Raw genomic sequence first — 14,909 nt, forward strand, 5'->3', positions numbered from 1 at the left:
ACATATATAGATAGATAGATATTTTTTTCCAAAGGGGTATTAGCAAATCATACACCTTATCTTCAGAATAATACTTAAACACACTGCAAAACAGCATAGACCACAAATGAGTCACCCAAGCCCCAGGGGTTTGATTTTATGACTGACTTAGGATGGATAATTAAAACAATAATAAGTACAGAAATGAATCTGTTCTTTTTGACCAAAAAGACCTATCTGCTAAGAACCAGGTCCAGATCATTTTGACTTACACATGTAAATTTTATAATACCACTACCTTGCTTTGATGTAGTCTTTTCATTTTTCAGCAGGCTTTTCACATGCTAATACACACTGTTATGCGTCTGTTATTTTTAATGAGAAAAATCTTCCTCTTCCTGTCTCCAGGCCTCACCTTGTGAAGTCTGTCATTTCCATCATGATCATACACATCTGCTTGGCCAGCACAATGATATCATTGCCACTGTCATCCCATTTGGCCACTTCAGCATCCAGCTTGCTTTTCTCTTGGTGGAATATCTCCACCTGCTCAGCTATTTTTGCCTTCTCCTCTTGCGGTAGTTGTGCCATGATGGCCTGTGTGGGTTACAGAAAAAGTGTGACTAATGGTGACAAAGAAGCACAGACAGGAGGTTGACTCTGCCTCCAGTTAATGGCAAAACCAGACACTGACAAGGATGATAGGCTGCCCCACCATTCTGGAAAGTACTATCCAGCCCCAAGAATGCAAAAGCACAGACTGGTAAGGTCCCCAGATTCCCTGTCCCTGTTCCCACATACAAAAAAATAAGAGATCCAAAGGTGCGTGCACATTGACAGTAACAGAACTTTGTTGCTGTGATGACATATGTTTGTTCAAAAGAATCTATTCCTGACGATTTTTATATTTGGTCTTGGGAAACTTTTACCAGATGAAAGAATGCACCTCTTTCAACACTGAAATCTCTTCAAACAAAAGAAAACAGGCCTCTGTTGCTGGGAAGGAAAAGAATTTTAAAGAATATCTGAACATCCCAAGTGGGGTGGGGAGATGTCCTGTGTTAATGAAGTCATTCATGGCTAGATGCCAAACAAAAATCCCTTATGCAGGGCACATCAGGGATGGCATACCTATTCCCAGTCCCCCTCTATGGAAATCCTGGGTCAAACATGGCTCCCTGGAGAGCCTATGAGTATGTACAGGGAAGCTGTGATGGGATAAAAGTTAGGATTATGAAGCAAAGGTTAATTTTCAATAGTTGCTAGGTAAGGGAATGTAGAAAAGGAAAAACTACAGTTGATTCTCACTATTCATGGATTTTTTATTTGCAAATTTGCTTACTCTCTAAAATCTATTTGAAATCCCCAAATCAATATTTGTGGTGCTTTCAGACATTCACAGACATATGCAGAGCTGCCAAAATTTTGAGTCATCGACAACCATGTTTCCAGATGAGGCTGAACAAGGGTTTCTCTGCTTTCTTGTTTCAGCACTCGTACCATAAACAAGCATCCTTTCTGCAATCTATTTAGTACCACATTTTCCACATATTTGCACTTTTTATTGGTGGTTTTGCTGTTTAACTTGGCCCCCAATCCTAGTGCTGAAGTGCTGTCTTGTGTCTCTAAGCACAAAAAGGCTGCGATGTGCCTAATGGAGAAAATACATGTATTAGATGAACTTCGTTCAGGCATGAGTTTTAGTGCTCCCAGCTGTGAGCTCAATGTTCATGAACCAAAACTATCTAATAAGGTATCTAAACAGAAACACTCATTAAACAAGATTACATATTGACGGGTTGAAGGAAATATCAAGACTAGCAGCTCTCAGGAAGCTAACCCTGTATTTCCCATAGGAGCAATGATTCCGTAGTTGCTAATTAAGCGTTCATGGTGAATTTATAGAACATAAGGGCCGTGAATAAAGAGAATCAACTGTATTTGTTAGACACAATTTATGTAGCAGGCACTGAATGAAATGTTTGACATCACCTCACTGCATCCTCAAAGAACCATTTACAACTTGCTTCACTGAAAGGACCACGTGGATCAGTGTGTCAGCACTGGCATCCCTCTCATTCTGGGATGCACATATTCTCCAGAAGAGCATGATTTGGGGTACCGACAGCTGTTGCAAAGGACAAGTAAATAGCACAAAAAAACCTTCTTTCTTTATTGTAAAGTTCCTCCCAATGTGAGTGAATTGTTCAAAGGAGAGGTAGGTAGCTGGTATCTAATAGCTGGTATCAGTGGATATAAGCTCAGAAAAACTGGGCTCAACCTGGCTCTGTAACTGACTTGGGTTAAGGCCTCATTGCTACTGGATCACATCCTTAACGTTCTATAATATAAGAATAGTAAACAATTACCTCAAATGTTATGGTGGACAGAAAATGAAATAATAAATGTAAAATGAAAGTAAGCATGTGTGGGATTACTGTTAACATTATATTATCATTATTTCTGTATGAGTTTTCTTCTAGCTGTTCCTCTAGCTTATTACTTAGTTGCCATCAAAGAGAAGGGATGGGCTCAGAGACTATGTGACTTTCTATAAATAGAAGATTGACATGATACCTTGAACACAGGCATGTATACTGGGTACTGTACTAAAAGGCTTATGAATGTCAACAATTTAATCTACTTAATTATTCTACAAGATTAATACTATTATTACCCTTATTTTATTAATGATGAAACCAAGATCCAGGGAAGTTAATTAAATTCTGAATATTACACAACTAATGAGCTATAAGAATAGGATTCAAACCCAGGTCAGCTAACACCATACTTAACCACTGTGCACAATGGGGTCAACATGCAGGACCATGCAGGTTAGACACTGCCCTGTGGTCCCAGCCCAGTGGGGCAAAGGTCACTAAAACTCCAGGCTCTGTCCACCAGGCTGAGCATCCTAGACACGCTTTCATCTGCCCAGGGTAAAAGGGTGCCTTTGTCTTATTTGCATAAAGGTGTCCTTGAACCAGCAGCTTCCCAGATGCTACATCTTACTAATAGACAGCCATGTCTATGAAATCCCATGCATACATGTGTGTGACTTTATACAAATAGCATGCAAGTGTGTGTGTATGATGTATGTATATACTTAAGTAGATCAATATGTGTGTGCATGTGTATACAAAAATTACAATCCATATTTTAAAAGCCAGACTGGTGCAAATACAATAGTTAAAGTATTAAAATACTAATATTTGAAAAATATTTTACAGAACTTTTAAAATTAAATTTAAAAAGATAGGTAATATACAAAAGAGCTTGTTATAAACTCACATATGCAATATCGTACTAACTTCGAGGCAGCTAGCTATTCCAATATCTTTGAGATAGGTTTGGATTTGCAGAAGTTTCCTGAAGCATCCCTGTCTGATGTTCTAATGCTGTCTTAGATTCATTTGTCCTCCTCATACAAAATTGATAATCATGTTTTACTTAAACCTCACAAGTCCTAATCAGCATCATTTAAAGCATCCATTAGGTGCTTCTCTGTAAAAGAATCTTTAAAACTACCTGACAGACCTCCATACTCTACATTCAATCTCCAGAGTCTAGCAATAAACTTGTCATTGTCCCAAAAGGGTTAATTTATGCATTAAAGGGTGTACACGTGTCTATCAACTGTATCACTTGAGTTTCACATTGTGCAGTTTAGCATTTGAATGTTAACTCCCTTGCTCTAACTCTCTAATTTCGCTCCAACTTCTCTTTGAGCGTCCTGAAGGTAGAGTCGCAGCATCCTGCACAGTGTAGAAGCTAAATACATATCTCTTGATTGACTGCTTACACATTTTTCCACTCACTGCATCAACATAGTTTGAGAGAAGTTAACAGAACTGACATACGTTTTCTAAGGGCACAATTCCGAAGAAAAACTGGCTCCTTAAAGCAGATTTGTATAAGAAGATGTTATTTTGACTCTAGGGGTGCTCCGCCCGCATAATGCACTTAATGGTGTGTGATATGGGGGTAAGAGTCATTTGTTTCTGCTTATGTAGCTATCGATGAAGTAAAGTTGTTTCCTAAATATTATTAAAATGCTCTTAGCTTTTAAAAATTCATAATTGACCTTTTCTGAAACTGGAATTTAGAAAAAGGTTATCTATAAACAGTAGATCATAAACAGTAGATCACAAACTGTGAAATTTGCAAGTTAATCAAATTAAAATTCAACATGAGTTTTAATTAGGTCTTAGCAATGTAACTTAGCAGTTTGAAATGTTAACACATTAAAGCAATTCTAGCTAGGAAAAAAAAAATTAGAGGCTGGCTACATTCAAATCAAGTTGAATACAAAATATATGACATGCAATTGTTCATTCCCTCAAAGTAAGGAAACATGAGAAAAATGATTTTCATGGCCAAAGGGACAGACAACAAATCAGCTTTTCTGTTTGTGTCATGTGATCACCTGGGGGAGTGTGAGATTTTTGGCTGCTTTCTGTGTAGCTAAGCACAGCTGTCCAGATTGTTGATTTGGGGCCCCAAGTCAGTGGCAACAGAGACTTGAATTCACAAAGTTTTTTAACCACCCTGTTCCATGCTCCTAGCCTTTCCTTTGAACATCTAACCATTTTGGGGGGATTGTTTTAAACTTTATTTATTAAATGAAAGTGCAAATCACTGACACAAGCCAACAACCACTCAGCCCAGAATCTTTTTCTTCAATCTAAATTTCAAGGAGCTTTTCCCCAATCTCAAAAGTATTATTTGTCCAATCCCAAGATGAAAAATGACTTTTAAAGTCTATGGACCTCCAAACTGATATGTTAGTTTCTTAAACACAGAGCAAGAGTCTAACATTTTAAGGCTTTAAGTACATAAATGTTTATAAATAATGACTTAAAAGGTTAAAACTTAATGTGCCCATTTCTACTCACTTGGTTTCAAAGCAGGATAATAAGCATAAGTAATTAAGGAGTGGGTGACTTTTACCTGTCTCAGGCTGTGAAGTGAATTGGAAAATTGACGTTCTTGTCTCATTAATTCAAGTAAAAACTTTCACGATGGTCTGAATTATCTAGCTCTTTCAGGTTAAATTATTGGTCAGCCTTCTAATGAATGACTACCTTGTGCTACAAGCATCATCATCTTCTTCTTCATTAACTTAACATTATGTAATAACTCGTGATACATTTCAGCATGCATTTCTCCTAATGACATGAAGTAGGATGCAGTATACACACACACACACACACACACACACACATACACACAAGGAGATGAGGCAGGGACAGGTTAAGAAAGTTACCCCAAAGCCGTACAGCTTGTCCAAGTTTATATATAAAATCAGGTTTGTGTGACTCCAAACAATATATTTCATCACGAAGATTAAATGCCTAAGAGTTGTTGCTGATCAATTTTAACTATGTCAGCTTGTGAGGAAAGAGTTTATAAGATGTCATGTTTAGGAACAAAGGGCCTGATCATTTCTATATTTCATCATATCAGGGTATGATTGTTCTCATTCATTCTCTCTCTCTCTCTCTCTCATAAAGTATTGTAGACACGCAGCAGACAGGAACACATAAAGGAAACAAACATTCACTCTAATTTCAGAATTTGAGAGCAATGTTGGAGTGGGTACTAAGTTCTTTTCTCCCACCATAACCTCCTCGTAGATTAATTTACCTTTTTCAGAGAATTTCTCTGAACGAGAACACAAAGTAACAGGGGAGAGCAGGCTGCTGGAAAGAGCAGCTGCCTCTGTCAGAGACAACTTTTGCCTCCTTCACAATTTCGACCAAATTAACACACTTCTCTGGTCAAAAGTTCGACCATCTGTCATCTCAGCAATTCAGTGCACCCTCTTATTTCCAATTTACAACCATAATTCTATGTCTCTGATTTGTCATCATATAATTATAGGCTTAAATAGGCTGACTCAATAACTAATGCTGTCTGCTGCAAGTTACTCACACAGACCTCATGACAGATCGCAAAGACAAATCAGCAAGTGTTGGATTACAGGGGTACTTTGTTCTTATTATCCTGGCCTATGTTCATCACTCATGCTGAAAAATCTTTTGAAAAAGACTATCATTGTCTTTTCACCCACTGGGTGAAGAAATAATAAATGATGTAGAGGGGTGTCATCTGACTTTTGTTTTCACCCATCATAACAGACTTGACGTCTAATGTAATGGAAGTATAATGGGACTGTATTCTTCCTTGTAAAACATGACGCTAATCATGCCATTTTGACAAGATGGTAATTAAAAGATCATAAGATAAGTGTTGTACAATATGTCTTAGTCTTTGAGCAAACAAGTCAATGGATACTTGGGCTGTATCAATACTAAGTTGCAGTCAGTCAATTAAATTAACTTTGAATTGATTAATGTTTGGGTGAATTACTCAAACTTGCCCTTTGTCATTGACATTAAAATGCTGGTTTTAGTTAATTTTGAAGATGAATTGACTTGACTGATGCATTAGTTCAGCATTATGTCAGCATAGGCTCGGAGGACTCTCACCTTAATCAACTTCCCTATTTTCAACATTTTAGGGGGAGTAAATAGAGTCTACAAGGTATTTTTTAAAGTAGGGAGCTTCATACTCCTTTGTGCACTTTTCTACTGTCACCAGGCTGTGATTAGAAGAGATTTCTCTGCCAAAGGATGACAAGTCATCCCTTATTGAGCACTTAATATATGTCAAGTATTTTGCTCATTATTTTAATATATTAAGTAATTAGAACCTCAGAAGAATCTTATCAAACAAGTCTATTATTTACATTTTACAGATGATAGGACTGAAGCTCTGAGAAATTAAGCAGCATGTAACAGAGCATAGTCCCCACAATTCAAAACCAAGTCTGTCTGAAATCAAAGCCAATGCATCTTCAATGCTCTGGCTTTTACTCTCACATTACCCCTATCAATGTCCATATACATCTTCTGTATCATTTAGTTGTTGGATAAGACCATCAAGAGAAATAAGATTTTAAGTACAAAGACTTTCTTGACTCAACATAAAGCTTAATTTGAGTTCTCTTTATTTTAACCTTTGATTGGCTATTTCCTAGTCTTCTTTCACAATTCCTAAGCCAGTGTGAACTTTCTAGGGTTTCTTAACCCTATGCTAAATTACCATCTCTTTCTCATGCTTCCTATACATTTTCTTTTAAGTGAAACTTAACAAAGAAAATTAGAATATCTAATTCTCAGTTATACTATACTTTGATTATTATTGCCCTATGGAAACTGAGCCTTTAAAGGGAGGAGAATCTTGCCCTCTTGCAATCCCTAGGAATTTTATCTCCTGCCACCTGCCTTGATTACCTGCATCTTACCCTCAAGGAGCTCCAGCTAATAAGATTGGTCAGATTCCAGAATCTTCTTTGGAAGATTCGTGTTGGTGGACAATGTCACAGAGTGTTCGAGGGTGTTCAAATGTCAGCCAGAGTGGTGATCTTTCTGTTGCTTCTTGCTCCACACCTTAAGCTGGTATGTTTCTCATAGGTCTCTGTAATTTCTTTTTCAATCACACGGTAGACATATCTGGGGCTACTGCCCTGGCCATAGATAGGTATTGGGGGAAAAAAGTTTTCTCTCTACTATGATGGCCTTGAACGAATTTCAAAATATGTGGTATTGTTTATCAGAGACCCTAGGCCAGAGTATGGAGCAACAATAGGCCCACAAATAACAAAGTAGTACTCTAATTCTCCATTTGTGGTTTCTTTTGTGTGGTTAAGAAGCTTGGAGACTTCAAGCAGAACCATGGCGTCTGCGCCAAAGTAAGATCTGAGCATTCCTGTATCACCTGGTCACTGAATCATCTAATCATGATCCCCAACCCCCAACAAATCCACCATACACATAAGTTTTGCTGTAATGTGACTGCTATGTTTCGAGTTATGGAGAGAGAATGGAGTTAGAAGGAATCAGAATCAGTGGTGGTTACTTCCAATGTGTAAAATGTGAATTGCTAGAAATAACCCCAGATGAGGCACAGATTTCTGAGCCATGAATCTCTGGGATTCCAGGTCCCTGGAAATCAGAAATTCCCTCACACCAATTTGGTGAACACAGCCCTTGTGCACCAAACCAAAGTCCTGGATGTCCACTCACCCGTGCACTCTGCCCTGCAATGAGCTGGTCATCCTCTGTCTGAACACTTGTCCGGCTACGTACATCATAATCTTCCTGCTCAAAGTCTGAATCGTCCTCTAGTTCTTCTGGGGTCTAAAAATACAGAGGAAAAGGGAAAAATCAGCATACAGATCTCCCTCAACTTACAATGGGGTTAAGTCCCAATAAACACACTGTAAGTTGAAAATATCATGTCAAAAGTGCATTCAATACATTGACCTACAGAACATCATAGCTTAGCCGAACTTACCTTAAACATGCTCAGAACACTTACATTAGCCTACAGTTGTGCAAAATCATCTAACACAAAGCATCTTTTATAATAAAGTGTTGACTACCTCATGTCATTTATTGAATACTCTATTGAAAGTGAAAAACAGAATGGTTGTCTGGGTACAGAATGATTTTAAGTGGATTGGGTGTTCACCCTTGTGATCGCGTAGCTAACTGGGAGCTGCGGCCTCTGTGCCTATACAATAATAATGGATAACATGCTTTAAGTGCCTTCTATATGCCTATCACTTTTCTAAGTGCTTTACATACGCTAACTCACACAGTTCTCTTGACAGTCCTATGATGTAGACACTATCTTCTCCATTTTAGGAAACTGAGACGTGAGAGGATGTACCTTGTTCAGAGTCTTCTAGGGCAGGCAGTTTGACTCATGTACTCGAAACTACCATGCCGTGTTAATTCTAAGAGGATAAACACAGGAGGTGGCAAGGATGGTGCAGGAAGGGAAAATAGTGCATTAGTGTGACATTCTCTGCTCAACTGTCTTTAGCCAGAAAGCTGATAGTCACCCACAATCTGCCTCTTGGCACATAGGAGCACCACCTCCCAGGGCTCTGTCTTTCAAAAGGAAGGAACAGGGCTTCCCTGGTGGCACAGTGGTTGAGAGTCCGCCTGCCAATGCAGGGGACACGGGTTCGTGCCCGGGTCCTGGAGGATCCCACATGCCGCGGAGAGGCTGGGCCCATGAGCCATGGCCGCTGAGCCTGTGTATCCGGAGCCTGTCCTCCACAAGGGGAGAGGCCAAAACAGTGAGAGGCCCGTGTACCGCAAAAAAAAAAAAAAAGGAAGGAACTGGTCACAGGCAGCACTGAGGATGCAGTTGCCCATTCCCCATCTAAAAGGGCATATTTTAATTAATTTTGCTGGTTTCTTTGGCTACCTCAGTGTAATTAACCAGGTGTGGTTATTGATGAAGTCTTGAGATTGGTCAGACAGGCATAAAATGGGGTCCTTGGTGCCAATATCACATTATGCTTAATAATTTTCCAAGCTTTAGCATATCCCTCTTGTTTTCCTTCTCTTTCACATCAACCTTATTAATATTTACTCAGTCATCTACAGATGTTCAATATTCTTTCACAGGAATATTAAAAGAAAGAGGTTTTGTTCCCATGGTTTATTAACTCAGGCATGGGTGGGGTGGGTAAACCCTGGTTCACATAACTGGTGGTGTTTTCATTGTGGACAGAGACAAGAATCTCTGTTCATTTCTCACTCTTCTGGAGTGTGTCGAGGAACAGTTACAGCAAGTTGGTAAATTCTGCTGACGGATGAGATGACAAGATTGTAGACACTTTTCATCATTAGTTTTTGAAAAGGACAGAGAAAAATAAAATGGAAAACCTCACTCAACAGAAAAAAGGAGAAAATGACAGTACCTATAGTACTGTGTCCAAACATTGAAGTGATTTGCACATTCAGTAGATGAGTCGGTGGCAAATGTAACCTGGCAGCATAAGACCCATAATGATGAGTTTGTATTCAAGAGGCTACAGCTCAGGAACCAAAATACAATTTAAAAATGAAAGAATGGCATTATTTCATTTTTTTAATGTATAACTGATTCACTTTGCTGTACACCTGAAACCAACACAGCATTGTAAATCAACTAGACTCCCATAAAAATTTTAAAAACAATAAAATAAAAATGAAAAAAAAAATAACCTGGATGTGGACCCAGGGGACCTGAACATTTGGGGCCTAACTCTGCCTCTGAAAGGCTGTGTGTCTTTCACAAGCTACTTAGAGCTTTTCTACCTCCTCACTCATAAAATGGAGATAATAACTTCTACTTGCCCTGCCTGCCTCACAGGATTCTAGGATCAAATATATATGAAAATGCTTGGTAAACAATAAAGGTAAACTAAAGTAATAAGTGATAGTGATCATTATTATGCTTAATAATAAAATATACACCTAGTAACAACAGCTGCAATCATCATCATCATAGCAATCATTTTTTACTAACCACTATGGGTCAGACACTCGGCTCAAGGATTTAATCCTTATCATGACCTACCTAATGAAATAAATGTAATCCCCATTTTATAGATGTACAAACAGGTTCAGAGTTGTTAGGTAAATTTTCCAAGGCAGCACACCTAGCAAGTCGAGGGTTCCAGAGCTTTTAACCATCACAAATACCACCAGACAAATGGATGAGATTAAAATATTTTCTTGTACCCAAACTGTGCAGCAAACCCATCCAAGCCACCCATATACATAGTTCTGTGCATGTGAAGTTTCCTAATTTCATGTAAATGGGTCTCCTATCCATGCTGTTATTTTTTTTTAACTTATTCATTTTGAATGTTAATTTCTGACTGGTCAAGGACCTCCACAAATTAAAGGAGACATGGAAAAATATTGATGGCCTGCATACGGGCCAGAGATAATTAGACTTGTATCATTAGATAGTGTCATAGGGTGAAAGGAGTAGAAAAAATATGCAATTCACTGGACTGGAGGCTGGAGAGTGAAGGTCAAACCTCTCAGTTTTATCCTTATGTGCTCTCAGGGAAGGCCTTTTTATAAAAATAACCACTCTGACCTACCCTTGATTCCATGGTTCTACTAATAAAGTATTTGGCCTGTAAAATATCTCCCATTTAAGAGTCTGTCAGATTAATTTGTGCATATTACAGAAGCCCAAGTATATCATGTGACTTTTCCAGGGTCACACCACATGTCAGCTGCAATACAAGATCAATCTACCTGCCTCAGTTTCCCAATCAAATGCTCAATCTTCTCTACAACAGCTTCTGTACAGAAGCAAAATGAGAAAAAGCTGAAAAACTTACAGTCATTTCACCAGGACATGTGAAAAATGTAGTAAGGACAATTTAAATGAACAGCTCAAATGTAAATGAGTTTCACTGGGAGCAGAAAGATGACACAATTTGGCAACTGCAACAGGAGAGTTTGGGGGAGGCATGAAGAAGGATTTCCCAACAGATCTCTAATCACTGGAATGTACTGGAAATTAGAAAGTAGAATTAAAGATTTCCTAGAGCCAATATAGAACAAAATCTCCCTCATCAGGACTGATTGGCCACTGGCATCTCTATTCTGTATTACTCAGGAGGCTACCTAACTTAGCTCCTTTTTTCTGCCCTTAACCCACACTTTCTATTCTCACCAGTATAACCAGGATGTTCCACTTAAGATCTAACTCAGTTCAGGTTATTGTCCTGCTCAGAAAACTTCAATGGCTCCCATCTCTCATTCAATGGGATTCTTAGGCCACATGTGCCATTCTCTCTCCCTGGAACACACTTCCTCTAATACTCTTATGGCTTGTTTCCTCCTCCTTCTCCAAGTATCTTCCCAAATGTCAACCAGTGGCCACCCTTCATAAAACCCACACCCATCCTGTTCTCTATCCTCTTTATACTGCCTTGGTTTTCATATTAACTAGTATGTTATATCTACTTGTTTGTTCTCTGTCTCCCACCAAAGGAATATAAATTCTTTGAGGATTAGAACCTTTGTTATTTAGTTCACCTCTGTATTCAGGGCACTTCCAACAGTAGGACATCTAGTAAGAATTCAACAAATGAATTAAGTCATCAAATGAATGAATGACTAAGATCCAATTACCAAAATTTTTTAAAAATCATACTAAATTATTTTTAATTGAGTTAAGAAAACAAAACTAGGGATGTTATGGGACCATGTTGATAACAGCAATCTGTAATAGGTAAATCAGTTTTGTCACATAAGTTGTTTCTAAAGTCTCTTCAATGCTTTATTTTCTAGCTATGACAAATATTCTGACTCCAATCTTTGCAATTTTGATAATATTGCTGACTAATTTAACAAATTCTATCTCCTTAATTGATTGTATGAAGATAAATTTCATCCAGAAGGCTGAGGAAGGGACATATTTCTTGGGAACCTACTAAGGCCAGGTCTATACTAGTGCTTTATAGCTGCAGTAATATTTGTCCCCATTTACAGATAAGGGAACTGAGGCATAGAGAAGGAAATTAGCATGCCAACCACCCCAAAATAGTTAAGCCATAGGTTCCCAAACTTTATTGCTTTAAGCATTGTCTCAGTAATTTTTTCATGGTGTCTCTAGTCTAAGAAACAAAAGAAAACTAATGGTTTTGCTTCTTAAGCAGTTAGATCATAAAAATGGATTAAGTTGATTGGCCCTAACAATTTAGTGCCTGCTGCACACTGCATTACTTCTCAACCCTTGAAATACAGTTGAACACCCATTGAGCTTGCTTTTTATCACAGCAACCACCAGAAACCCTGCATCACAAATACATGATATGATCAACATATGATCAAAAGGAATGTACCAACCTAATGTTTAAACTGTGAGCCACCTTCAGCTACTATGTCACACAGTATCTGAGAGATGTTTATGTGTTTCCCTTGACATTTTAAAATATGTTGCAATGCTCCAGGGCATCTTCATGCCCATTTTGGGAGGTGTGAAGTTAAGCTATAGAATCTTATCTGAACCCTGTCCTAAGCCCTATTGTTTCTCTTCTCTGCTTTCAAAAGTTTCATATGCAACCAAATTAATGGGTTCCATTTACAAAAGTTCAATGTACAGATATCATTTTTTGTCATGGTCATTCTATGAGAAGCAACTACTGTTTTGTTGAATACAGATATTCTGACACCAAGGTATTACCACCTTCTATGCTACTTTAATTTCCAATATTACATGTTTAACTCCTTGCGTCTTAAATATACACTTGCTCCTCCCTATTTGCAGATTCTATATTTGTGAATTTTCCTACTCACCAAAGTTTCTCATAATCCCCAAATCAATACTTTTGTAGTTATTCACAAGCATGTGTGTGCAATGTGGCAAAAACTGAGTCACCCAACCTGCAAATTTCCAGCTGAGGTCAAACAGCACAATGTTCTGCTTTCTTGTTTCAGCTCTTGTACGGTAAACAAGTATCCTTTTTGCAGTCTATTTAGTGCCACATTTTTGCATTTTTGTGCTTTTTGTTATTTCTCTGTTTAAAATGGCTTTTAAGTGTACGTGCTGAGGTGTTGTTTAGCATTCCTAAGGGCAAGAAGGTTGTGATGCACCTTCCAGAGAAAATGCATTGGTTAGATAAGCTTCCTTCAGGCGTGAGTTATAGTGTGGTTGGCCTTGAGTTCAATGTTCATGTATCAACAATATATATTAAATAAAGTGTCTTTAAACAAAAACATAAAACAATCTAATATATTGATCAGTTGATGAAATTGTGACCAGAGGCTCACAGGAACCTAACCCTGAATTCCCCCTAGAAGCAGTGTTTCAGTATTCTTTAATTCACAGTTCACTGAATGTAACTACTGCAAATAATGAGAATCAAATATATGTTGGTGTTCCAGATTTGTCTATTCATTTTAAAAAATACCACATTAGGGGGCTTCCCTGGTGGCGCAGTGGTTGAGAGTCCGCCTGCCGATGCAGGGGACACGGGTTCGTGCCCCGGTCTGGGAAGATCCCACATGCTGCAGAGTGGCTGGGCCCGTGAGCCATGGCCACTGAGCCTGTGCATCCGGAGCCTGCGCTCTGCAAAGGGAGAGGCCACAACAGTGAGAGGCCCGTGTACCACAAAAAAAAAAAAAAAAAAACCACATTAGGGTAATCAGAAAACTCCTATGTAGCTGATAGATCACCAAAGACAAGCCTTGTCAAGAAACAAACAAAAAACTGTTTATGGAACAGAGGGCAGAGTTGATCTGCTCCCAAGGAGAAGTAGGAACCTGAAAGGTGAGGTTGGAATCCAGGAAGGACAAGCTTTGTATGCTTCAGAGGGTTGCCTGGAGCTGGCCTGGAGTGCCTACATACTAACGTCACCATTAAATATGTATTGATTGCTGAGAGGCAAGGTGATGGAGAATTTGACCTTTCAAGGTCCTTTCTGCATTTATTTTTGGGAAAAAAATCTTATTTTTCCAAAGCATAATCAATACTTTGAGAGGAAGGAGGCATGGCCACGTTTGCTGAGCAAGAGCTCTACTTGTCTTACTGTCTTTCTTCCGGACTTAGTGTAATGATTTCTTTTTTTTTAAGCAGACTTAACTATCATACACAGAAAGCAAACCAAGAATTTAAATACAAAATGAAGCCATTCCGGTGCTGAATGGAGAATGATTTTTATTTTTTATTTTTTTGTGTGGTACGCGGGCCTCTCACCGTTGTGGCCTCTCCCGTTGCAGAGCACAGGCTCCCAACGCGCAGGCTCAGCGGCCGTGGCTCACGGACCCAGCCGCTCTGCGGCACGTGGGATCTTCCCGGAGCGGCGGGGCACGAACCCTCGTCCCCTGCATCGGCAGGTGGACTTTCAACCACTGCGCCACCAGGGAAGACCGAGAATGATTTTTTAAATGACAATTTGTACATACTCTACATTTCTCCCTTCCTAAGTTTTAAGTGGTGTGAAATCCATCTGATCAAATCACTTAAAATGTCAAGATGGAGGAATGACACTTCATGTAACAAAGATATGGCATTTTTATCTAAAATTATGTTTTTTTACGGCTCATGAATGAATA

The 14,909-nt window shown here is 38.7% G+C and overlaps 1 protein-coding gene across 2 annotated transcripts in view; it reads right to left on the reverse strand.

Moving 5' to 3' along the window:
• CTNNA2 (catenin alpha 2) overlaps window positions 1-14,909 on the reverse strand; it is a 1,184,370-nt gene that overhangs the window by 57,909 nt on the left and 1,111,552 nt on the right. For both annotated transcript variants that reach the window (XM_067007311.1, XM_059079035.2), the window contains exons 14-15: window positions 8,070-8,183; window positions 395-576 (exon numbers count right to left, since the gene is read on the reverse strand). In XM_067007311.1, the coding sequence (XP_066863412.1) occupies window positions 395-576; window positions 8,070-8,183 (296 nt within the window). The remainder of the gene's footprint in view (window positions 1-394; window positions 577-8,069; window positions 8,184-14,909) is intronic.

The sequence above is a fragment of the Kogia breviceps genome, chromosome 11 (assembly GCF_026419965.1).
Source record: "Kogia breviceps isolate mKogBre1 chromosome 11, mKogBre1 haplotype 1, whole genome shotgun sequence".
Taxonomy (NCBI): domain Eukaryota; kingdom Metazoa; phylum Chordata; class Mammalia; order Artiodactyla; family Physeteridae; genus Kogia; species Kogia breviceps.